The sequence below is a fragment of the Scardinius erythrophthalmus genome (genome assembly GCF_964197995.2).
Source record: "Scardinius erythrophthalmus genome assembly, chromosome: 11".
NCBI classification, from domain to species: Eukaryota; Metazoa; Chordata; class Actinopteri; order Cypriniformes; family Leuciscidae; genus Scardinius; species Scardinius erythrophthalmus.
Window position 1 is genome coordinate 38,052,686 of NC_138231.1, and position 24,801 is coordinate 38,077,486.

A 24,801-nucleotide genomic window follows, 5' to 3' on the forward strand; every position below is an offset into this window, starting at 1 on the left:
GCTCCACAATCTGTTGGAAGCACACAATTCTTGAGAATGCCATTGCATGGTATAACGTTAAGATTTAACTTAATTGGAAAGCCAAACTTAGGAGTCTCCACATACTTTTGGCTATGTAACTAATTATAATTACTTTAGCCGAACCATGACCCTAAAATAAAACATTTACTGTAGCATTTTTAGAAATTACAAAGACATTATGTCTTTATGAACCATTTACTGTATGAGTTTTTTTCTTCTTCAAATTTTAATGACCTGTTGTCAGCAATCTTATGCCCATGCGTATGTAGCTGGATTAGGAACGCTTTAGTCTTTTCTTTTAAGACTTTCTATCAAGTTTTTCTGCATCCCACTCTCTAGTTACTTTTTTTGCTTATTTAGTTTGGGGTCAGTAAGATTTGTTAATTATTAATTTATTTATTTATTGAAGAAATCAATACTGTTATTCAGCAAAGCAGTGAATTACATTGAGTAAAACATAACAGTAAATATGTTTACATTGTTACAAAATAAATCTGTTATTCAAGAATCTTGAAAAAAAAGTGTTTTCATAAAAAAGAACACCTGTTTTTGACATTTATATTAATAATAAATGTTTCTTGTGTGACACTGAAGACTGGAGTAACTGTGACTGTGGACAATTCAGCTTTGCCAGCACAATAATAAATTACAATACAAAATATATTAAAGTAGAAAACAATTATTTTAAATTGGAATGCTATTTCACAGTATTATTGTTTTGACTGTATTTTTGATTACATAAATGCAACCTTTAAGTATTTGTGTATAAATGTAGTTTTATGTGCAGTTCTTTGCTGCTGGTTTGTCATAGGCATGAAGAACTCATCCATTCAAAATGTGTTCATCTCAAATCTTTGGAGGACAGATATGGAGCTGTATTATAGCAATGCAGGGCTAATGCGGAAAGAGCCTTCTGGACATGACTCCTTGACCTAACTTTTTGTTTGCTGCTCTTTCCTAGGGCTGCCCAGAAGCTGAACCTCTCCAAACGGAAGAAGCCTCAGCCGCTTCCTCCTTCCCCACCTGACCCAGAAGAGCCGTTCTTCTACACTGATGGCTTCAGCTCTGCCCTGCAGCTCTCACCCCCGCCTGTACCCCCATGTCTCCTCAGGGCAGGGTCAAAGGCTAAGGACAGCCCCGGGATGGGAAAGGTACAGTAAAGTCATACCAGGCTTTTTGATTTATAAAAAATGATCCAAACATTTTGTCAAAATGATTGTAATCTCAAAGTTAATAATAAGTAAAGCCATGTTAACATGAAAACTTATACTTCAATTTTTTTTGCAAAATTCTAATTTTCTTCTTTATTAAAATGACATCATGTGTAAACCTCTGGCTGCCCTCTGCTCAAGAATTCTCAGTGGGTTTATCGATTTGGCTTGTTCTCGGGTTACCATCAAAGCAGACTGTGTGTGACAGCATGGGTTGGCCCAGTTGTCCTGATTCCCAGGCTGTTGGAATTCCAAGAAGCTCCTTCAGAATGCCAGACAGCATTCCTCTCTGCAAGTGACTGAGAGGCCGTGGGAGTGGGAAAAGCAATGTATGAAAACAGAAGTGTCAGAGAATGACATCAGGGGGCATTTGGATAAAAGACATATTTTTTCTCTCAGAATAGGGCTGTTTATTAGTGCTGGACGGTATAGACAGTATAGAAATGCTTATGATAGTCCAGTGGCCATTTCTGGATTTCTCATTCTTGGATTATTTGAACACCAGAATTATGAGCATTACTTTTTGTCATCTGGATTATTGTGTTTGATGATTCCCTATAAGTAAATGAAAAACATCAACAGATCAGATGTTTTTTGGGATTGTAAGGCAGTAGAAAATAAGTCCGTTTTAAGATAGCAGGGGTAAAATGATCAAACTGACATCCCTGCTGGCCCATGCTTGTTGTTTAGTCTCAATGCTGAAGTTTAGTATCAAAACTCGTCTGTTTGTGAGCATTACAGTGAAGTAGATTAAACTAAGTAATCTTCCTTAGGGATGCACAGTATTCAAATGCCCATATGTCTGATACGATAAACCGATAATTATTACGGCTGACAACCGATAAATGCAGATATTAAACTTCTATACAATTTTGTCTGAATTTATAAAAGATAAAACTATTAAAACTAAAATAAATTGTTTACATGTGAATTTTAGACATCCCAACTTATATACCCACAAATTTAATGTACAGTATGAAAATTCTTTTTATTTTTGAGATTTGCTTAAGATTACATTTAACAGTGTTTTTAAACTAAAATTTTACTTTAAGTGAGCGTTAAATGACAGCAAACGTAATCTAAATGTAAAAACAGTATTAAATATCAACCAATCCCAATTAAATGTTAAACATTTCTAATATAGGCCAACGCCAATGAGCGTTATGGTGCCGGTTTATTGTGAATTCCTATATCTCCCTCGTGTAGTCTCACAGACAATACAGGGTTGAGTTGACCATTAGTTTTGCCTCTAAAAACACCATAATTCACAGTGTCTGGACAGTTCACTGTAATGCTAAAGCACACTGGTACCCATTAGGCAAAGCACTTAATCTCAGGTCACTCCAGGGGAACTGTTACTGCAATTAGTGTACTTTGAGTCACTTTGTATAAAGAGCATCTGCTTAATATTAACCTGCTAACCTTAATGATCTGAGGTCGTGTCTTTTGACTGTCTTCTCTGAAACATCTGTACATATGCTGCTGTATCTTGCCATGTAACTGACAGTTCCATATATATATTCTCTCATGGGACTCTGAGCATCATGAGCATCTCAGCATGTTGCTGCTATTTTGGGTAACAAACTCATTCCTTTTCTTAACACCCCCAGGAGGTCTAAAAGACAAGGAAGATTGCATTGACCCATGTATGACCCTCCTCCTGCACAGGTGATGCACTCTAAATAAATTCAAAGAGATGAGACCCATTAGACTCTGGTTTAAGATGACTTCTCTGTGGGAAAGTATGAGGATAATGTGTGTTCTTAGCATTAGATGCTATAATAGACTGCTGACTCATAAACACCAGCAGGTTGTGCAGGTTTATTATGGCGTCATGTCTGCAGGGAGGCGATTCGCTCATTAAGAACAGTGAGGTCACCTGACTTGTTCCTCAAAATCTCAAGAGGAGTTTATTACATCATCATATCCATTGCAATTGGAAGACTAGGTAAATAAATCATTTTCCTTCCCTTAATTGTGCACCTGATCGTGTTGTTGCATTGTGCATACACAGCATTAGAAAATGTGCTCAATAGGCATTAAAAGTTTTCTAAAGTCACACCAAAGGCAAGCAGCTGCAAGTTTTTAATGAGGTTTATCAAGAAAAATTCAGTGAAGTGATTGCTAATAAGCCCCACTGAGTTGAAGTGTGTTGCCTGCTGATTTTGAGGCACTTTTGAAGGAAATGGGTTTATGAACACTTTCATTTTCTTTACTTTTGGAGGAAGGAAATGTCAAAGTGCTTAGAAGATGGCAGGTAGAGAGGAACAGGTGATTGTGGGAAGGCAGCGCTAATGGAAGTTAATCTGTGTGGAAATGACTGAATGACAAATCACTGGTGCTTTTCCACTCAAGGGAATTGTTTGATTTTCCATTTTTCTATTTTTATTGCAACTTCCAAAAAAATCGCTTTTTGAATTGTGTCATTGAAAACGAGTTGCTTGAAACTCGTAATTTATACACAAAAGGAGTTTCTATCATAATGTCAAAGCTGTTCTTTTTAAACAAATGGCGATCACTTGCTGTCAGATTCGGTTGCAATTACATTACTTATTTTTTATTTATTTTTATTTTAATGTTGGAAATGAACCTGGATTCTCATGCTGGTTAAATGAAAATTATGGTTCTAGACTAGTCTTAACATGTTGTAAAAGTGTTTTATTGTTGTAAAAGTATTTTATAGTTGTGAAAGTGTTTTATATTTTAATTTGGTCTTGTTTTATATTGACTAGGCAAGTGACTGTAAAAGGATGCTGATCTTATATCTATTTCTTGGAAGGGAAAGCTTAGTCTGTAACAGTCTTTATTAATGCTAAACGTGTCACTATGAGTATGGAACATAGTGTGATCAGGAAACAGAGATCCATATAGTCTGCCAATTGAATACTTTATCTCAGCGGAGGACTGTAAACTTCAGGGGCTGTTTGTTGCTGTTTACTCTAAAAGTGTCCCTAGTGGCAGAGCTATAAAATAAGGCGTTAAACACTAACAGTCAAGTACATTATTGCTTCACTGAGTAGGCGTAATAATAAACTGCTCTGCCTCAGTCATGCAGAATGTGTTGTTTCATTTTGCTATCATTCATTTGCTTGTGTTTAAGACTGTAAAAAAAAATATAGATGTTGCATGCAAGTTTCAGTAACCCTGCCTTCTGGAACTTTAGTGTGTTAAGTCCATCATGTGTCTCATAGAGATTATAGATAGTTCATGTTACGTTACCAGACATGGCCCCTAAATGAAGTTTTTTTAATTTAATAAGGAAGATGGCTCCTTAAACAGTTATAACCAAAAGCATTTATCTTAGACTGAAAATAACACTGGCGCATAACAGTATCCCTAGAGATGGAAATTAGCAATGGCCAACATAACAATAACCATAGCTTTACCACATTGCTATCGATGTAAGAAACTTTAGTCATGATTTTGAAGGTCACTTGTGAATGTCTGTAATTTTCCAAGTTCTTTGTGCCATGTTCCAGGTTTTGACTTCTGAATGCTTCTAAAGTACACTACTGTTCAAACGGTTAGGGGATTGTAAAAAGAGTACTATTGTGAAATATTATTTTATAGTTTAAACTGTAATTTATTCCTGTGATGGCAAAGCTGAATTTTCAGCAGCCATTACTCCAATGTTCACATGATCCTACGGAAATCATTCTATGTTGATTTGGTGTTCAAGAAACATTTCTTATTATCATCAATGTTAAAAACATTTGTGCTCCTTAATATTTATGCTTGGATGATCAGTTTGATCTTGATTTGAAGTGTCTGGTCAGAACATGGCAAGTCTGTTTTGTGAATCCAGCCACACTTTACAGGAGGATGTTCCCTTGTGGGGACAGAAGGGCTTTGGGAATCTCGATATTCATCTTCTGCTGATTACATGCTTTCCAAGTTGCCAGTATGAGGGGAGTCCTTGGCAAGAGTTCTTGCAACAAACCACTCAATAATTGCGAGAATTGGCGGGTAGGATGTCGCAATTAAAGCCGTATAGCCGCAAATTCAAGCTTGTCACAAATAAAATTATGTAATAATATAATTATGATTTGAATGTAATTGTGTGCTTTGCAGGTGAAAGTAATGGTGCGGATATGCCCTGCCAAAGGATCACGAGACACCTCAGAATCCATGTCCTTTCTCAAGGTAGATGGCCATAAGAAACAGCTGACCTTTTGTGAGCCACCCACCTGCACACGCTCCACCTCTGCCACCGCCCCAAAGATGTTTACCTTTGATGCCGTCTTCACTCAAGATGCTTCACAGGTACAGTAAGGGGTATAAATGCATACATTTTGGGCAATCGGAGTAATATAAGCGAGCATTTTGCAAGTTATTCCAAAGAGAATTCATCAATGTCTTTCATTTTAAGCAAAAATATACATAGATTTGATTTCCAACTGGCAGGACATCCATGCTGAGATCAAAGCAGTTCGTAAGGGAGCTATTCCGCTTTGCTTGGTTTGTGAGGGAGATAAAAGGTTTGGGTTGGAGAGTTGGGGTTATCATTCTGAGCCCACAGCGCCTGAAGTGATCTCAGAGGAAAAGATAACAGAGCTCTTTTCTCTGCTTCCTCCTGAACTCTCTGGGAGTTTGGAATCTTTGGGTTTCCTGTTCTAGAAACATCAGGTCTGATGATCAATGACTACCCCACATTGTTCAGAACAAAAGAGGCTTTGAGCGAGCACACATCAGAGGTTGTTCTTACAACAACTCTGTCAAATCTTTCCTCAAGCTGCAAAATACACACACATAATTCCAAGGTTTAAAATCTTCATCTGTGTCCTTACTGTATTCTGCATCTGTTTGGAAAGTTTGCAAGGACAAGCAAGATGTTACATAGGGGAATTGTTCTCTATCGTTCTGGCTGTCTGTCTCATCTGTCATTCTATCTTTCTAGCATTTTATCTATCAATCCATCCATCTATAGTTCTGTTGTTCTGTCTGTTGTTCTATTATTCTGTCTCGTTATGTTTTGTCTGTCATTCTATCGTTCTGTCTGACTATCAGTCTATCCATCTATAGTTCTATCATTCTGTCTGTCGTTCTATTATTCTGTCTCATTTTGTCTGTCATGCAATCTGTTGTTCTGTCTGTCTGTCATTCTATCTATCGTTCTGTCTGACTGTCATTCTATCTGTTGTTCTGTCTGTCTGTCATTCTATCGTTCTGTCTGACTATCAGTCTATCCATCTATAGTTCTATTATTCTGTCTGTCGTTCTATTATTCTGTCTCATTTTGTCTGTCATGCGATCTGTTGTTCTGTCTGTCTGTCATTCTATCTATCGTTCTGTCAGTCTGTCATTCTATCTATTGTTCTGTCTGTCTGTCATTCTATCTATCGTTCTCTCTTCCTGTCTAGTCTATCTGTCTCGTTTTGTCTGTCTATCAGTCTATCTGTCTCGTTTTGTCTGTCATTCTGTCCATTGTTTTGTCTGTCTGTCTGTCATTCTACCTGTCTCGTTTCGTCTGTCTCTCTGTTTGTCATATTGCCTATTGATCTGTCTGTCTGTATGTCATTCTCTCTGTTGTCATTCTATCTATCGTTCTGTCTGTCTGTCATTCTATCTATTGTTCTGTCTGTCTGTCATTCTATCTATCGTTCTGTCTGTCTGTCTAGTCTATCTGTCTCGTTTTGTCTGTCATTCTATCTATCGTTCTGTCTGTCTGTCTGTCTCTCAGTCTATCTGTCTCGTTTTGTCTGTCATTCTGTCCATTGTTTTGTCTGTCTGTCTGTCATTCTACCTGTCTCGTTTCGTTTGTCTCTCTGTTTGTCATAATGCCTATTGATCTGTCTGTCTGTATGTCATTCTCTCTGTTGTCATTCTATCTATCGTTCTGTCTGTCTGTCTGTCATTCTATCTATCGTTCTGTCTGTCTGTCTATCAGTCTATCTGTCTCGTTTTGTCTGTCATTCTGTCCATTGTTTTGTCTGTCTGTCTCTCAGTCTATCTGTCTCGTTTTGTCTGTCATTCTGTCCATTGTTTTGTCTGTCTGTCTGTCATTCTACCTGTCTCGTTTCGTCTGTCTCTCTGTTTGTCATAATGCCTATTGATCTGTCTGTCTGTATGTCATTCTCTCTGTTGTCATTCTATCTATCGTTCTGTCTGTCTGTCATTCTATCTATCGTTCTGTCTGTCTGTCTATCAGTCTATCTGTCTCGTTTTGTCTGTCATTCTGTCCATTGTTTTGTCTGTCTATCAGTCTATCTGTCTCGTTTTGTCTGTCATTCTGTCCATTGTTTTGTCTGTCTGTCTCTCAGTCTATCTGTCTCGTTTTGTCTGTCATTCTGTCCATTGTTTTGTCTGTCTGTCTGTCTGTCATTCTACCTGTCTCGTTTCGTCTGTCTCTCTGTTTGTCATAATGCCTATTGATCTGTCTGTCTGTATGTCATTCTCTCTGTTGTCATTCTATGTATTGTTCTGTTTGTCGTTCTATCTATCATTCTGTCTGTCTGGTTTGAAAACGGTTTGATTTGATGTTTAAATTTGGGTTTGTATCCTCAGGCGGAGGTATGCTCAGGGACAGTGGCGGAGGTTATCCAGTCTGTGGTCAACGGGGCAGATGGCTGCATCTTCTGTTTTGGTCAAGCCAACCTCGGTTAGTAAACATCTATTTAAACCTAGTAGCCCACTTTTTCTTTTTTCTTTTTTACAGTAATTAACTGTATTGTTATGATAACCCACCTCCCTCTGTCACAACAAGAAAATGCATTGTTCAGAATCAATTTTCAGATGGAGTAGCCATTACTCACATGAGGCGAAAGGCAAAGTGTTGCGAAGTACACAAATGTTTTGGCTGCACTTGAAATTGCCTAGCAAGGAGGGAAACGCAGAGAGGGCATATGTGTTTGAGCAGTAATAGCAGTTTGTTGAACACAAAGTGCCCCCGTTTTACACTCTGTGTTTGAAAAGTGCTCAGTTTCTCTCTCTTCTACTTTTATTGTTGAGCCCCTTACTGTGAGAGACTGTGTGCCTCCCACCGCGCTGCTTAAATCCCCCATAGTTAGCTTGGCTTCTCGTTTGCTCTGCTTTAGCGTTATATATTCTCTCATGACTAACATCCTGTTGGGTTAATTTTATTAGCTCAGGGGCGTTTTACATGCACATTGCTAATTTTAAAACAAATCTCATTATAGACCTGCTCTTATATCATTATAGTTAAGTCAAGCTAAGTTAATCAGGTGGCAATGTCACAGTGTTGACAAATGCTGCTCGCTTATTTTCTTACTTTTTTAGCTAAATAATAACCATGTAAAGACTATTAAAACATGATGTAGTGTATAATCTTTATCACATTAGTAAATACAAAAAAATTACGTTCAGTCCCTAAATCTTGAATATTTGGTTACATCAGCAATGCCAGCTCACCATAGTTCACCTTTACCTCACAGGCAAAAGCTACACCATGATCGGCAGGGACAGCTCTACACAGAGCTTAGGTGTGGCACCCTGTGCTATATCTTGGCTCTTCAAGCTCATTGAGGAAAGGAAAGAGAAGGCCGGCACACGATTCTCCATCCGTGTGTCCGCTGTGGAAATCTGTGGTAGGGAGGAGACGCTGAGAGACCTATTGGCTGACTTTTCCAAAGGGACTTCCCTGGACAGTCAGGGAGCAGGAATTTCCCTGAAAGAGGACCCAGTCTGTGGATCCCAGGTGCATTAGAGTTTGTTTTTAGCATGAGTAGGTCTACATAATGTTCCTGTAGCTTAAATAATAGAGCATTGTGTTAGCAATGCCAAAGTCATGGGTTTGATTCCCTGGCAATGAAAATGGTAAATGTAACAATTTTAAGAGCCACATTATGTATTTTTTATAAACATGCCATTCAAAAGTTTGAGGTTGATAATAAAAAAAAGAAAAGTCTCTTTTTCTCTCACCATGACTGTTATTTGTTTATTAAAAAAATAAGATTGTAAATATCATTATAGTTTAACTGTTTATATATAATTATTACAATATAACTGTTTTCTATTTTAATATAAATTAAAACTTAATATAATCCTGTAGCAGTCTTTATTCCAGTCTTCAATGTCACAGTGTTCAGAATCATTTGAATATGCTGATTTGGTGATCATGAAATATTTCTTATTTTTATCAATGTTGAAAAAAGTTGTGCTGGTTAATATTTTTGTGTTTTGGAATCTTTGATGAATAGTACATTCAAAATAACAGCACATATTTGAAAAAGAAATCTTTTTGAAAATTATGAGGTCCTTTAATGTCGGTTTTGATCAATATAGTAAATAATAATAATAATAACGTACTGACGCCAAACATTTGAACGGTGATGTACAGTAAATTCAAGTCATCTAATTTACTGACAAGTTGTTTCTGTCTTTCTTTATCTCTGTCTCACTCTCACTTTAAAATATGTCCAGCTGCAGAACCAGAGCGAGTTACGGGCGTACTCTGCAGAGAAGGCGGCTTTCTTCTTGGATGCAGCACTGGCAGCACGCAGCACCAGCAGATCTGACTGCAAGGAAGAGGACCGCTGGAATTCTCACATGCTCTTCACCCTACATATTTCCCAGTACCGTATGGAGAAGAGCACCAAAGCAGGAAGTATGGCTCACTGTGTTCATTTTCACAACTATGTGTACATTTTGCTAAACAGCCATACTGTAACATCCAGGCCTTAAAATGCTTTTACTTCAAAGGTAATTTACCTCAACCTCACAAATTAAGTTTTACACCTCTTATCACTGTCCAAGATTTCATATCATATATCTTTATACATCATTAGTATTTTGAGAAGACTGTTACCGAGGGCAGACGATACCTGACTTTTCCATTATCATTCTCCCCATGTTCACAGAGAATATCAGTTACCTCAATTTAGCCCTACTGATAACGGTTCTACGAGAATGCTAACAAGAAGGGTTAGCACATTTTCATTACTGGGCGTAGCCATCCTGTCAAATCAGCATGTCAACGTTAGCATGATCATTAGTATTGCTCTCCCGTCACTGCATTGCGGGCTGGGTCCTGGCCGTTGACACTAGCTAGAATAGATTTTAATATGTAATGAGGCTGGAGTCTCTTCTGCTGAGGTGTTTATAGAGCTCAGCATGAAATGAGAAGCTCGTTTGCATTCCTGCTCCACTGAGGGTTTCAGTTCCGAGCGCTGGCTTTGTAAATCCTGCCGACGTGAGGTTAATGGCCTCGAATCTCAGTGTGAAATAAATGAATCCCCTGTAATGATCCTGAATGAATTTTAGTCTAGTGACCTACATGTGACTGTAATCTAACTAGCTGTACTTACTTTTATTGCTTGCTGTTTGATGGACTGCCAAGGATATTGAATCACCACTTAGCAAAGATGCTATGTCCAACTGCTATCTCATAAGGTCCCCAATGTGACCAGTGGCCTTTTTGATTACAAATTACTTTCTCCTATCTTAGCTTAATGCAAAGAGACAACTAATTCATAGGTTAATTTTTTTTTTTTTTTACAGTTGCACTCTGGCCGGACATACAGTAGCAACATTAGCTGTTTGCCTATTTTATTTTGGTACTGCTGATGGCTTTTAAACAGGACTGAAGTCTTACTTGGTGTAAAAATGGAGCTTTACATGTTTTTGTCATGGATATCTACGCTTTTTATATATTTCTAGAATGTTTACAGGGCATGTCTTTATTCCAAAACCCTAAAGAGTCAAACTATGTGTTTTTTACATTGACATTCGATATCAAGTTCTGTTTTGACAGGCTGTGTATAACTTTGCAGTGTCTGGAAGTCGTAGCCGTCTGCATCTTCTGGACTTAGGCAGTTGTGAGTCTGATCTGAGCCATACACGAGATGGAGGGAGAGGCCAGTGTCTGTCATTGAGTGCCCTTGGAAATGTCATCCTAGCTTTGGCCAATGGAGCCAAGCATGTGCCATACAGGTATGTGTTTTGTGGTTCTATTAATCGATACACACCAAAAGTGGGAGATGATAGATCTCTGTTGAAGGCAGTAATATGTCACTGTTCACCCACCGAGACCTCCTGATCTGCATCTACAAGGGTTTCATTCTCACTCCCCTCAGATCGATAAAGCCAATTAGCCAGCTTTGCAAAGAGAGAATGCAGCCAGTGTGAATTGCACTGAGGTGGGATATATTGAAAGATATGTGGGTTGGGGAGTAACACATTTATGCTGAAAGAGATTTAAGAAATACTCACCGGAAGGTGGGATAGGAAATACAGTGGCACGAGCAGGACAAAAAAAAAAAATCTTTTAAATGTGGCTTCAGAAAATAACATCCTCCACAACAGAATAAAATATAAACACTCTAAATCAGGTCACTAGAAAGTGAGCATCAAAAGGAGGGATTTCTTTTATTCAAGTATGATTCATAATCCTCTATTTTAAGACAACCTCTCAGTGGTCTTAGAGAGAGAGAGAGGCAGAACGTTGTAAGGCCTAGCTTCCTTTTTGGCTAACGAGAAGATTTTTTGATGTATAATTCAGAGACAGCAAGCTTACCATGCTGCTGAGGGAATCGCTGGGCAACATCAACTGTAGAACCACCATGATCGCCCACATCTCTGACTCGCCAGCCAATTATGCTGAATCTCTTACCACTGTGCAGCTTGCCTCCCGTATTCACCGCATGAGAAAGAAGAAATCCAAGGTATGTAATTCAAACTGATATATTGATGATTTGTGTATGCTTGTGTATTCATGGTATTTTTTAAACAACTTTACAAAACACTGATTCGTGGTACTAACGTAACCATATAAGATAGCAAGTACTGCACTAAACTTTATTCTAAAAGTAAAAAATTATGAAAAAAATGTTTTGGACCATTTTTTTAATGGTGAAAACACTATATAACTATATTTAAATAATTATAAATGATTTGAATTAACATATTTTACAGATCATTTTGATATATTTTTTAAATAATTTATTTTGACTTCAGTAACGAAACATAAAAAGTATTTCTTTTTATCAGAATTTTGTCAATACATTTTTTTATTTTGTGTCTGTATACATTCTACAATAGATCATGAATGTTATTTTATTACTTTTTGGCTTTCACAATTTAAATAATGATTTGTTTTTTTTGTCAGAGAAACAAATGTTAAGGAGATAATTTAACTGCAAATTTTCTCAGTGACCTATGTCATGTAATCAACAAATGTAATCAATGCATTTTCTCCAGAGTAAGAACAGCATGTAACCTTACTCATTACACAGGCAATTTTCACCACAATTAAGCTGTTTTGAAAGAATATATTAATATTTTGTAGGTCTAAAAAAAAAAAAAATCCTTTCCATGCCTAAGTTTTTTAGCTTCTTCTTTGCTGTGCACTTTTAACTTTTGCTGATGTTAACATGTTTCATAAAGGGACTCCTCTCTGAATATATTGCATGCTGTGAATGAACTGTCTGCAAAGATATATTTAAGTCAGTGTGGTTTGTTATTCTGTTCAGTATGCATCAAGTTCCTCTGGAGGGGAGAGCTCCTGTGAAGAGGGACATATCAGACGAAGACCCTTCTACCCTCGGACTGTGGCTCTTGACCCAGACCACCCTGCAATGTTATCTAGTGATCCAGATTACTCTTCCAGCAGTGAGCACTCATGTGATACAGTGATCTATGTGGGGCCTGGTGGGGCCCCTATCTCTGACCGTGAACTCAGTGACAATGAAGGCCCTCCAGCATTTGTTCCTATCATTCCCTCCCTAAACAAGAAGCGTGTAAAAGAAGGAACGAAATCTGATGGGGACCACCTCAAATGCAACACCTTTGCAGAGTTACAAGAACGGCTTGAGTGTATTGATGGCAGTGAGAGCACATCTGTATTCACCAGTGAAGAAAAAGGCCAACAGACGGCCTCCAAAAGTGGAGCGGACAAAATGTCAGAAGGTGCTTCTGTATCATCCAAGACCGCCAAGTCCCCTGTTCAAAAGCTTGCACACCTTCAACATGGAGCCGCATGTGAAATTAACACGACTTTAAGGCGAGATTCAGAGCCTGTTGTGAGAGAGAAAGTCTTTAGTAGAGGGCCTATACAAAAACCCCATGCCTCATCCTCACAGAACATCTCAAAGACCTCAGTTCCTAATACAGAGTGTGGCTTAGCCACACGGACACCTCCAGTGGGTATGAGCCAGCAAGCCCTAAGACAGGGTGAACGAAATGACTCCCCAATTACTGAAAGATTCCATCACCTCAGTAGAAGTCCTATAGAGGTGAGCCACCTACGTGCTACTTTGAGGAACAGGTGCCTTGATAGGGATGTTTTAAGGACTACAGTTACACTGCAGCAGCCGGTGGAGCTCAATGGAGAGGATGAACTGGTGTTTACAGTGGTTGAAGAGCTGCCTGCTGGCCTGGTTCCAGACAATGGGAGACCCTCCAGCATCATTAGCTTCAATAGCGACTGCTCTTTGCAGGCCCTGGCATCTCGCTCACGGCCTGTTAGCATTATCAGCAGCATCAACGATGAGTTTGATGCTTACACATGCCAGATAAACAGGTCCCAGCTGAACCAAGGTGCTGCTTCCAAGTCACAAGAGGAATCTACAGATGGACATGCCACTGCACACTCTTCAATCAGCTCCTGGTCTTGCAAGACAAATATTTGTACCCCGAGTAATGATGAGACTGAAAGGAGCCTCTCATCAAAGGGAGTGCGCAAGGGACCGGTCAGCAGCTCTATGATGGATTTACCTGGTGGTTTACAAGTTGAGTCTTTCTCCCAGCAAAGAACAAATAGTTCAATGGGTGACAGTGGAATTTGCTTTTCACAACAAGACTATGATTCTGCAACCGTTGACAAATTGTCCATATCTAAGTGCCCTCTTTCTCATGACAGTACCAAAGCATCCCTCTGTGGTCCAAAGTCAATGAAATCTAATAGACTCATAACTTCACAGTCTGCCCAGATCTCATATCTTTCTACACTCCCTAGGAAGAGCACCCAAATTGCATCTTCTAGCAAAAGCTACACCCATGAGCTACAACGCCAAGGTAGCAGAATAGATGAACAATGGAGCCACACTAGTAGTGGGATAACATCAGCCAGGAATTCTGAGTTTAGCTCTGTTGGTAAACCACCAAAAAATGGCATGAGTGGGATTCCATCTAGAAAGACAAGTGGGAATAGCAACAGTGTACCTCGCCCTTCCAAAGTGCATGTGTCATCCACATCTCAAAGGGTTGTGGATGGTTGTGAGAAGGCCAGTTTTAAGAAAGGGGACCTAAGCAAGATGCCTCAGCTCAAGCGGGGTGCCACCACTCTTGGCATGGTTTCAGTGCCACATAGCTCCTCTGAGATGAAATGGGGTAATGATGCCTCACACACAACTGGTAGCCTGAAATTCTCATCCTTAGGAAAGAGAGCTAATGGACAGAAGGGTAGTATGCTCCCTAAGTCTGGAAGCATGTCACCCCCTGCTCCGCCTGTTCGAAAGTCAAGCCTCGACCAGAAAACACGAATTTTGTTGTCGCCTAGTGCCTTAAAGTCTGTGGGTAAGGATGGAACAAGATTGTCTTCCTCCAAAGCATCGGTTTCTGAGGAAGACTTTGATGTACGTGTTAGGGGGGAATCCTTTAGCTTTAAATCATCTAGCCTGAAGACAGCGTCTAGTCTCAGATCACATAGTGCTAAAGGAGACAATGGAAGGCATTTTGGTAGTCTTATGTCCCTTGAAAGGTGTGAGAGTTTAACCTCAGTGGGTTCCAAACCAGTAACCTCGAGGGAGAACAGTAATCTCAGTATCAGTAGCACTGGCAAATCTGCTAAAATGGTACCAAAACTTGGGACTCCCTGTTCCATATCTACACCAACTGCTACTTCCCCTCCATCTACTAGTGGAATTTGTAAGCTTGGACAGATAAAGGCCAGTATAACTCCTAGAGCCATTGTTGGGAATGGCAACAAAGGAAAGTCCTTGTTGAGTACTGGTTCAAAGGCCCTTAGCTCATCCACCAAGTTCCTTGCCGTCACAGCTGCTCGGAACACCAGTCTACCTCCAACTGGAAAACCTCCAAATCGCTCTGTCACAGGCTCCAATGTTAAACCAGGAAGGGGCACTATTATGGGCACAAAGCAAGCGGTTCGTGCAGCTAACAGTCGGGTCAGTGAATTAGCAGTTGGTAGCTCCAAGAAAAACCTCAGGGGCTCTGACCAAGCAGATGGCAACAATGATGCCCGAACTTCCAGCGAAACGCCATTGGCTGCTTGTTTACCCTCTCCGTACAGCAAAATCACTGCCCCTCGCCGTCCACAGCGCTACAGTAGTGGCCACGGTAGTGACAACAGCAGTGTACTTAGTGGTGAACTGCCCCCTGCCATGGGGCGCACTGCACTTTTTTATCACAGTGGAGGCAGCAGTGGCTATGAGAGCATGATCAGGGACAGTGAAACCACAGGCAGTGCATCTTCTGCCCATGATTCCATGAGTGAGAGTGGAGTGTCCACGTCCAGTCGAACAAAGGCCTCAAAATCTCCCAAAAAGAGATCTAATGGTAGGTTTTACTTTTAAGACAATTGGGGCAATATTTACTGGTGATCAATTCAAGATTAATTTATTAGATGGCCTTTAAAAGTTAGAATGGTGAGTCTCTGCAATTCACTCTTTCTATAGTTAATACGTTTAATGTATCTGTCCATTAACTATCTAGACATTTGATACAGAGGACCACAAATTATTATTTTAACATTTTTATATTTTCAACCTCAAAACAGTTTCACACAATTTTGATAGAATGTCTTTTACATTACGGTCATCCAGTATAATAGGACAATTGGGTCCAAATTCTGTGATGTGCATTATACAGTCTGATATAACCTTATGCGCCAGAGAAACAAGTGGGCAGACATCTTTAGAATATTGTCTTTGAACTTATGTTTTTTTTGGTCGCTCTGTATATTTCTATGGCATCACTGTCGAGGAGTAATTAGCTGGTGAAGTGGATTTACTTATTGTAAAGTTAACGAAAGTTATCATGAGGATTGTAATGTTTAAAGCAGATGTCTTAACAAATGTCAGTAGACCGGGAAGAATTTAAATCTAGCCATTCATTCATAAATACGTAAGATCGCTGTGAAAATACAGCCCTGAAGACAAAAAAGGGGCGGGGCTACATAAGGTCTATAAAAGACCAATGATGTTGCAGAGTGTGCCATGGCTTTTACCAAAGATACCACTGGGATACCAATACAGTACAGTCTGACAAGAAACAATTGTAAAAGATCATAAAGTGTGAACCCACCTTAAAATAAAACTTTGTTTAAATGTTGATTTCAAATCTGTATTTAAATACAGATTAATAAATAATAATAAATCATCCCATCCCATCAGTCTATTTAGTTCATTTAGATCTGGTGTTTAATATGCATTCGTCCCATGCTGTTATCTGCAGTTACTCAAAAATCACTTTTGCTTTAAATGCTGTAACCTTTTGAAAGCCTCATGCATATTTAAAAGCATGCCCACAAAGTCTGCTGTTCGTCTTTGGCCCACATGAAGAGAATTGCCCTGTGTGACCCCTCCAGGCCTGCAGCGACGGCGTCTGATTCCAGCTCCTCTGCCAGACACCTCTTCTCTGGGTGCAGCAGGCCAGTGGGTTGATCTACCCCCACTGGGGGGTACTATAAAGGAACCCTTTGAGATCAAAGTGTACGAGATTGATGATGTGGAACGTCTTCAGAGACGGAAAGAAGGGTTGGCTGAGGTAAGTTGCTATTTGTATGCTATTTGTATCTCATTCTGCTTTAATTCTGAAGTATATTCCAAAAGTCTAGAGAAATAAAAAATACTGTAAATGTTTTCAAATATTTTATGTCATGCAATGCTATAAGCCATTGGTTAAAAAGTGTTATTATGAGGCTAATATAAGTGGAGTAGATATTTCCCCTTTATCTAACTTTTTAAATGAATATTTCTTCTTTGTAAAACAAAACTACAATGTGGCACAGTCCCAGAATGATGGAGTAAAATCAGTTTTTCATTTATGCTGAACTCAAAAGCATCAGAGCATTAGCAACAATTTCTGATGTCTCTCTTACACACTGTAAAAAATTATTCTGTGGCTTAGTAAATATTACAGAAATTTTTAACTTTATTAACTTAATAAAATCTCTGTATATCGTTTACTTGATTGTTTGAGTTAAACATACCAAAATAATTGAGTAAAAATCCAACAGTTAATTTTATCTAAAATTTACAGATATATTTAAGTTTTTTTCAATAAAATAATTTAGTATTTGACTAACCAATTATTTCTTTATAATATACTTAATATATATGTGAAATTTCTATCAAAATATTTGAGAATGTTTAATTAAACTGATCTGTTTCAAGAAACAAAAAAATTACTTAATTCAAATCAATATTATTAATATATTTAACACGCTCTTAAAATTGAGTAAGTTTACTCAATTAAAACAATGCCCCCCCTCCCCCACCCTCTGACGTGACGAAAACTCGACGGTTGGAGTGAGCGTGGCTGTTTGAACTCTCCAGTCAAGAACAACAGCTCTCTTCTCAGCGTTGCAGATTTGGTGCATTTTCACTGTGAAATTCAGGTTGGTGTATGTTTTATTTTATCTATAAAATCATTACTGTGCTTTAAATCATATTTAATGCAAAACAACATAGCCTACAGAGGCGTAATTCGACACCTAAACGAGACGAGAGCCGCGTTTGTCTTTTTGCGTGATTGAAACGCTTTGCATAAACACATGACTGACTTTCATAATGATAATGAATATAATTATTATCATTTGGATGATAAAATGTCCTCAGAACTATCACTTTTTGTTTATTGGCAGGTTATGTCAGTCGCTCGCAGTATATTTCGGCTGTGCCTCAGACAGTGACTGTGAGTGAAATGCAAGACGGCGGTATGAAGTTCAAAGTTCACCCGCAGAGCGCGAGTCTGTCTCCGGCACGAGGACCAGCGCAGATTCGGTGGATATTGGATAACAGAGTGGTTGATTACACTTGAATTTGGCTACCTGAATGTTTAAATATTTCATTTTTACTTGTTAAATAAGTTTAAATGCAGGCAATATTGTATACATGAAAAAACAGTCTAAAATGTGCTGTATTGCTGTACTCATTGAAAATAAAGGCCAATGTAATGTATAATGGTGGTTGTCTGGAGTACTATTTTTACAAAGGTTTAGAGAAAATAAAAAAGTTAATATTACTCATTAATAAAAACAGTTAATATTACTCATAAATATTGTTTTTTTAATGTTTAAATGTTAAATTATTTCTACTCAATTTTATTTGTTAATGTACCAGATGCAGTTACTCAGATTTACTTAATTTTTTTACTTGCATTTACTCAATTCATACAGTATATTTCATTGATTTCACAGCTTTAAAATTTACTCAATTTTTTTGAGTGTAAAAATGTTTCACCAATAAAATTGAGTAAATAATAGTTAAACTTTTTACAGTGCATCCTGTGACAAGTGCAGTTGTCAGGAATGAAATTTATCTCTGTGACAATTACTTATGTTGGCTAATTGGTTTTAGATTGCACTGATAACTTAAGTTAGACTGGGATGACTGGGTGCTGTACTGGAAGAAGAAGTGGAAAGATTAGCAAAGGTCTTTTCAGAAAGAGGAAGAGATGGAGAGAGAGATAGAAGTAAAGAGAGCGCATTGGGGAATGGTCATGGGTGTCTGTGATGAATGAGGTGTGGCTCCACAATCTGTGGGCCGCCTGATCGGTCTTTATGGCTCACTCCACACAGCGTGTCTATGGGTCATTAACCGTTTCTCTGTGAGTTTCTAACCCTGTTCACACAGTCAATTGTGTGGAGAAGACGAGAGGAAAAGACATTAACTCAGTCGAATGGTGCTCTGATTTATTTTCAATTAAGAAAAAAATCTCAGCTCGCATATTAGAGTTTGGCAGTTTGCTCGTGAAGAATTAGGCTGTTCACCCTCTTGTTTTATGCGAATCTGTATGTATGTGTGTGGGTTGGAGGTTGTATAACTGCTAGGTTTATTTATGTTTTGTGAAAATAAATCCTATTTTCTGTGGGCATACAGTAGTAACAACAGCTTGAATGAGTTTTTATCTCACGTAACTGAGATACTTGCAGATAAGAAAAATTTATTTAATTTTAAATGTTTTTTTCTTCATTTGCTCTATAATGGCCACCTGTCAATGACAGACTGCACATGACAGGAGGAATCTATCCTGTAATTCAACCTTTCAGTTACCAGTTCCTCTTGAACTTGATCTCACTTTTTAGTCCCTTAAGCAAACATGCATCTAAGAGAACAGTGAGTGTTTAACCTGGATACTAATTTTATTTCCAGCTTTGCCCTAATTAATCTGACCAAATCCTCTTTACAGGTTAGCGAGCATTGAATCAATTCAGCTTAAGCCACTGCACTTTAAATAGGCCCTGAGGAGGGCCACACGTAGTCTAGCAGGTGCTTGAAATAGGTACAAGTGGTTTGAGGTTCACTGTGCACAACTCACACTGCTGTCCCAAACTTGCAGGGTCTGCAGTACTTCAACGCTCGCCTTAGGATGCTGGAGAAGAGGCAGCAGGAGATCAGGGAGTTAAGAGCAAAGCACGAGAAGCTGAAAAAGGAGTTGGAGGACGCCAAGTCTCGTCTCATGCTGGACCCCAGCAAATGGATGGGAGAATGTAAGTTCCCAAGTGTATTATTGTATGTGTCAGGGATTTTTTGGTTGTTTTTTATGCAACGACCCCAAAATTATGACTTTATTAGAGACCCCCTCCTTAAGGTATTATGGCAAATATATATTTTATGTATAAAGACCCATCTAAGCATGATATAAACTCAACATGCTGTTTTCTAAATTAAGTTTCTAAATTAAATTGTTTTCTATTAAGATGTTATCTGGAGAATATTTACTTTGTATTAAGCTGGCCAATCTTTTTTCTATCCACTTATTTTTTTTAAACTAGGGCTGGCAATAGAATAAAATGTGTAATCATTTCTGTTTTAAAAAATGACATGATGTATTTAAAATTGTGTTAAGCAAATTTAATATCTGAAGTTATCTTTGTTGCCTGACTTCCGGTGATGTGTTTGCGGCCCATTTTGATCCATGTTTGAAACCCACTGATTTATTTGACAATGAAGATAGTCAAGTATTACCATGGTGTGTTTACAATATGTGTGCTGTTCAAGTCTGATGACAATTATCACAAACAAATGTGTGTACAAAAAAGTGTGTACATTTTGTTTTTGTCACACTTTTGTTTGACTAAACTTAGTGGTGTGGTATACATGAACGACTCTCCATGTTCACACAATTCCACATCCTTTTAGCCAAAAGGACTTTCTTTTGGCATTTTTATTGTGATGCTCTAGCATGAATTAATGACAGGAATGATTCATTTTACCTTGCATCCTAAACAACATGTGTTTCCCAGCAATGTGATGTAGACTAATGGTTCCCTTTATGAGTTTAATTTAAGTGTTTAAACTTAGTGCCAGTGGATTTACAAGAAAATGCTGAGGTAATGGTGAATTCACAGAAATGTCTTGAGCATTGACTACTTTGAATTGGTGCCTGAGACAATGTATTGCATTGGATGACATTGGCTTTCTAGATTATTCTCCTTAAACCTTAACTGTAAAAGGTTTGTTGAGTTTTTTGCAGTTGTAATTCTCCTGTACTGTTGCTGCCTTCAACGCTTAACACGTGTCTACACCAGACACGAGCGGCGTGACACGACACAACCAATCCCCAACAGTAAACTGATGCCCTGTTCTATTTCTGATGTACTCCAAGCCCTCACAGTACTTCTGACACAAAGAACAAATAGATAGATAGCTTTAAGTCTCTCGTAGCCAGATGTTCAGATTGACGACGGAAGGTCTGGACTCCATAGCAGTGTAACTTTCCTAGGCCAATAAGAGCTGTGCATGTAAACCTCACTCCCCTGATCACAAGAAGCGCTCTAGCGACTGACGCTAAAGGCTGTGGTCTCTGCCTCCTTGTTAGAGCGCCCGCCTCCCACGCCGGAGACCACAGTTTGAATCCATCTCCGAGCGGATTGAGTAGGATTGGTTACAGCAGCTTTCTTTGGCCACGGACCATCCAGAGGCATGTCAAGAAACCAATCACAGTTCGCTTTGTTCAGCGTCATGTTTAGGGGCACGAAATGCCAATGCCCTTACAATAACAGACCGGAGTGTAAAACTCTTGGTAGTATTTTAAAGAGTCTATGCCTTGAAATTCACATACTGAAAAAACAGCGATCCTGATAAGTGCTCTTTGTCACAGTTGTAAACACGACAGATTTCTTCTTCCATGAGAGGGCTTTGCCGTTACAGCGGGCTTGCTTCCAGGCGGATCGTTAAAGAACACATCTCCTGGAAATTCTGTGGAATTCAGATGAAGACTATGAAACTCCTGAACTGTTTCCAATTGTTTGTGCCCTATGCATGTCCAGCCAATGGTCCGTGGGTGTGATGTATGAGGATGAAACTAGACAGCCTCAAGCTGTTGTAGACATGGTGTTAGCTGTAAGAACGAACTCTGAACTTTACTACATTTAACCTTCAGGTTAACAATGACCAGAATCACCATAGCATACTATTCAGCAAACAGTTTATTATTGTAATTCAGGATTTTCTTAAACAAATTTAAAGGCTTTCAGTATCAAATCTGATAAACTGTGTTGTTTACTGAGAATGAAAAAAAGACCATTGCCAGCAGCAAAAAAAAGCTCTGCTGATTCTCCATCTTTGTTTTATTCTGTATTCATCCCTCAGTTTCAGTTATAAAAAAGAATACCAACTATTACAAAGGACCAATACAAGAACCTTGATACCGCAAAGCATCTGTCTCTACTTTGCTAGAAGACACACTTTTGTAAACAGAAATCACAGCTCGTAAAAGAATAATGTAGAGAAAAAGGCAGGCGCATGGAGAGAGCGGGTGTATATCCGTGCCTGTGTGTGTTCTTGAATCAATAAGGAATTATTTTTCTCTTTTGCAATCACTACCTGCCCACTGGCCAGGTGATGTTTACTATTCATCCGTGACTGCTGTCTTGGGTAAAGCTATGATTGGGGCTGTCATGCTGTATAAATCAGCTCCTCTTCAGAGCCCAGTAAAATGAGGATGGTGTTTCTGCAAGCCCATCTCCTACATCAACCAACTATCACCTGCATAGATTTTTGTTTATGTCTTGAGTGGTACAACTATCAATCTAGGTGTGTCAGTGGGGATGCACTCACATCCTTATTGTGTCATACAATAATGTGGCTTCCTTGTGTGTATTTATTTTAGAGATGGTTTGATTTTTATATTTATATTCATGTTTTAATTAGGCCTGTCAATCGACTGTATTTAAAAGAAAATTGATCACGATTTTCCATGCAAATCAATACTTGCTGAGGGAAAACTCCTAAATAAAGATAATTTAAAACATTACATTAGTTATTGTGGCAGACGAGTAACTCATTGAATAAATGTTGCAAAAAGTGATAAAAACTCAGTATATTTATATCCATCCGTCCGTCCGTCCATCCATCCATCCATCCATCCATCCATCCATCCATCCATCCGTCCATCCGTCCATCCATCCATCCAAATTCACATCCTTAGTTAATGATCTGAAAGTTTCAAAATATCAACTTTGTTAACATTTTTCACCCTTTTTTTCTTTAGTTGATGTGGACTCTGATCTGGACCAGGAGTCGCAGACCTACCTGGAGGCTCTAGCTCAGGCCACAGGAGACCTGGAGTTTTGTGTCAACCTATGCAAGTCTCGTGTAATGATGGAGACCTGCTTCGATATTGCAGTTCCCGCTATACCAGGACAGAGTGGACAACAAGAAATGGAGGTGTAAGAGACAACAAAACAGGACATTGTTTAGCTGCAAGTTGTGGCAAGAACATTAATTTTTTTTTTGTGGGGGTATTGGTATTGAGACTGTCCTGCTTTGAGCAATGCAACAAGTGAAGGTATTGAACATGCATAGTTAGAAACTCCCTGAAATGCTGATAAACAAAGAGACAGAATAGAATAAAAACAAGATTGTGTCCTGAGATCTTCATTAACGTTACCAGGAAGTGCCTTAAACCAAAAAAAAAAAAATCCCAAGAACTATCTTTGTTTTATGATTGGTGCTAGCATTGAGACCAACTTTCCCAAGTACACTTTGAAAAATTAAGTATTTTGCAATGCAGTGCGGTGTATAGTGTATTTATAAGAGCTAAAGTGTGTAAAAATATAGTTTTAGGTAATAAACACAAAAAAAGTTGAGAAACAAAACTCCCCATACTATTGCCTTTTCTAAAATCTAAGTTACCACGATTAGACCTGTTCGACTTTAACATGCAAAAGCGTGCTTGCCCCTGACAGATGTGATGTCACTTGATTGGATAAAGATGCTGAAGCTGTGGCATTGTCATCTATCTCATTTAGTTACAGTTGCTCTGCATAATGACTGGCTCTCAGACCACATGTCATTTTCCCTTGATCCAGATCTACTACTTTAACTGATTGTTGCAGGTGGCAGATCAGAAATTAGAACTCGTCTCAAACACTTCTCAGGACATCGAACCGAAGTGAGATTGTGCTTTGTAATTTCAGTGTGTACTGTATGCATCATACTGTAATGTATGCATGTGTCTGTTGTTCTCTGATCATGCAACATCCAGCATTAAGCTGGTATCTTTTAACGAAACAAACCCACTATATCTACCTGAACTTCAAAAGATTATGCCTTTCTTCGCTGAAAATGAACTTTGAATATACAAATGGCTATCATCTGTTGACAACTTCACAGCACAGGACTTTCTCCTCACTGTGTCCAGTGATTTATCTTCAGCCTCTGATGTTTGATGATTTTTTTTTTGTCATGTTAATCCTCAAAGTGTTTCTGCAGAGAAGTGTGACTGCTGTTTCTCATAAAGAAACAAATAGAAGAGATTATTTGGATTTGCAAAAGTTTTTAAGTAGAATTTGTGGCTATTTTTTTACAAAGTTCTTTTTGTTGTTGTTGCTGTTGAATGATTCTTTATTTAAAAGAGAGAAAAAAGACTCAGGCCTTTTTTTTTCAAGTTGCTGCATGACATCTTTTATTTGTTCTTTGTAAAATTAATTACATTTTTCTCTTCGTTTTATAAGTTAGTCTGTGATTTCTACTAATAGTTTACATTTAACAGATTTGCCAAGCATTTAGACTTTTTCAATGTCTATGACATTTTATCAGTGTTCCTGCTTTATATTGTACAGTTTTTTATCCTTTTTAAAAATCATGTATAAACTCCTTAGTTTGCATTAACATAAAATTATGAATAAAAAGAATGTCTCATCTTTATAATTCTTTGTGCAATGTGGCTATTTCATTTGTCTACTGATTTATTTTAAAAAAAAAAGTCCAGAGGTCAAGTCACATTAAAATATTTTGCACAGGGAAATTAATTAATTATGAATTAATAACAAATTCTAACAAATGATGACTTTAAAAGTATCCGTGCTTCCACATATTTGTTGCATTTTATCAAGTTATGTCAGTCAGAGCTTGTAATCATCAATTTTCAATAGGAAAATAAACACTAACGTTCAAACATTTGAGTCAAGTACGATTTTTTGTTTAAA

At 38.3% G+C, this 24,801-nt stretch overlaps 1 protein-coding gene and 1 long non-coding RNA gene across 2 annotated transcripts in view; both read left to right on the forward strand.

Moving 5' to 3' along the window:
• Positions 1-24,581, forward strand: part of kif26aa (kinesin family member 26Aa) — a 65,166-nt gene extending 40,585 nt beyond the window's left edge. Inside the window, exons 4-14 of the mRNA XM_081378983.1 lie at positions 981-1,172; positions 5,304-5,495; positions 7,737-7,830; positions 8,624-8,886; positions 9,612-9,795; positions 10,961-11,120; positions 11,689-11,851; positions 12,659-15,701; positions 16,732-16,910; positions 19,707-19,857; positions 22,863-24,581. Of these exons, the coding sequence (XP_081235109.1) occupies positions 981-1,172; positions 5,304-5,495; positions 7,737-7,830; positions 8,624-8,886; positions 9,612-9,795; positions 10,961-11,120; positions 11,689-11,851; positions 12,659-15,701; positions 16,732-16,910; positions 19,707-19,857; positions 22,863-23,044 (4,803 nt within the window). The 3' untranslated portion in view covers positions 23,045-24,581. The remainder of the gene's footprint in view (positions 1-980; positions 1,173-5,303; positions 5,496-7,736; positions 7,831-8,623; positions 8,887-9,611; positions 9,796-10,960; positions 11,121-11,688; positions 11,852-12,658; positions 15,702-16,731; positions 16,911-19,706; positions 19,858-22,862) is intronic.
• LOC308698770 lies at positions 17,651-18,328 on the forward strand. Its single transcript, XR_014031106.1, has 2 exons — positions 17,651-17,763; positions 18,010-18,328. It is a non-coding gene; the product is annotated as an uncharacterized lncRNA (long non-coding RNA).
• Positions 24,582-24,801: the final 220 nt, after the last annotated feature.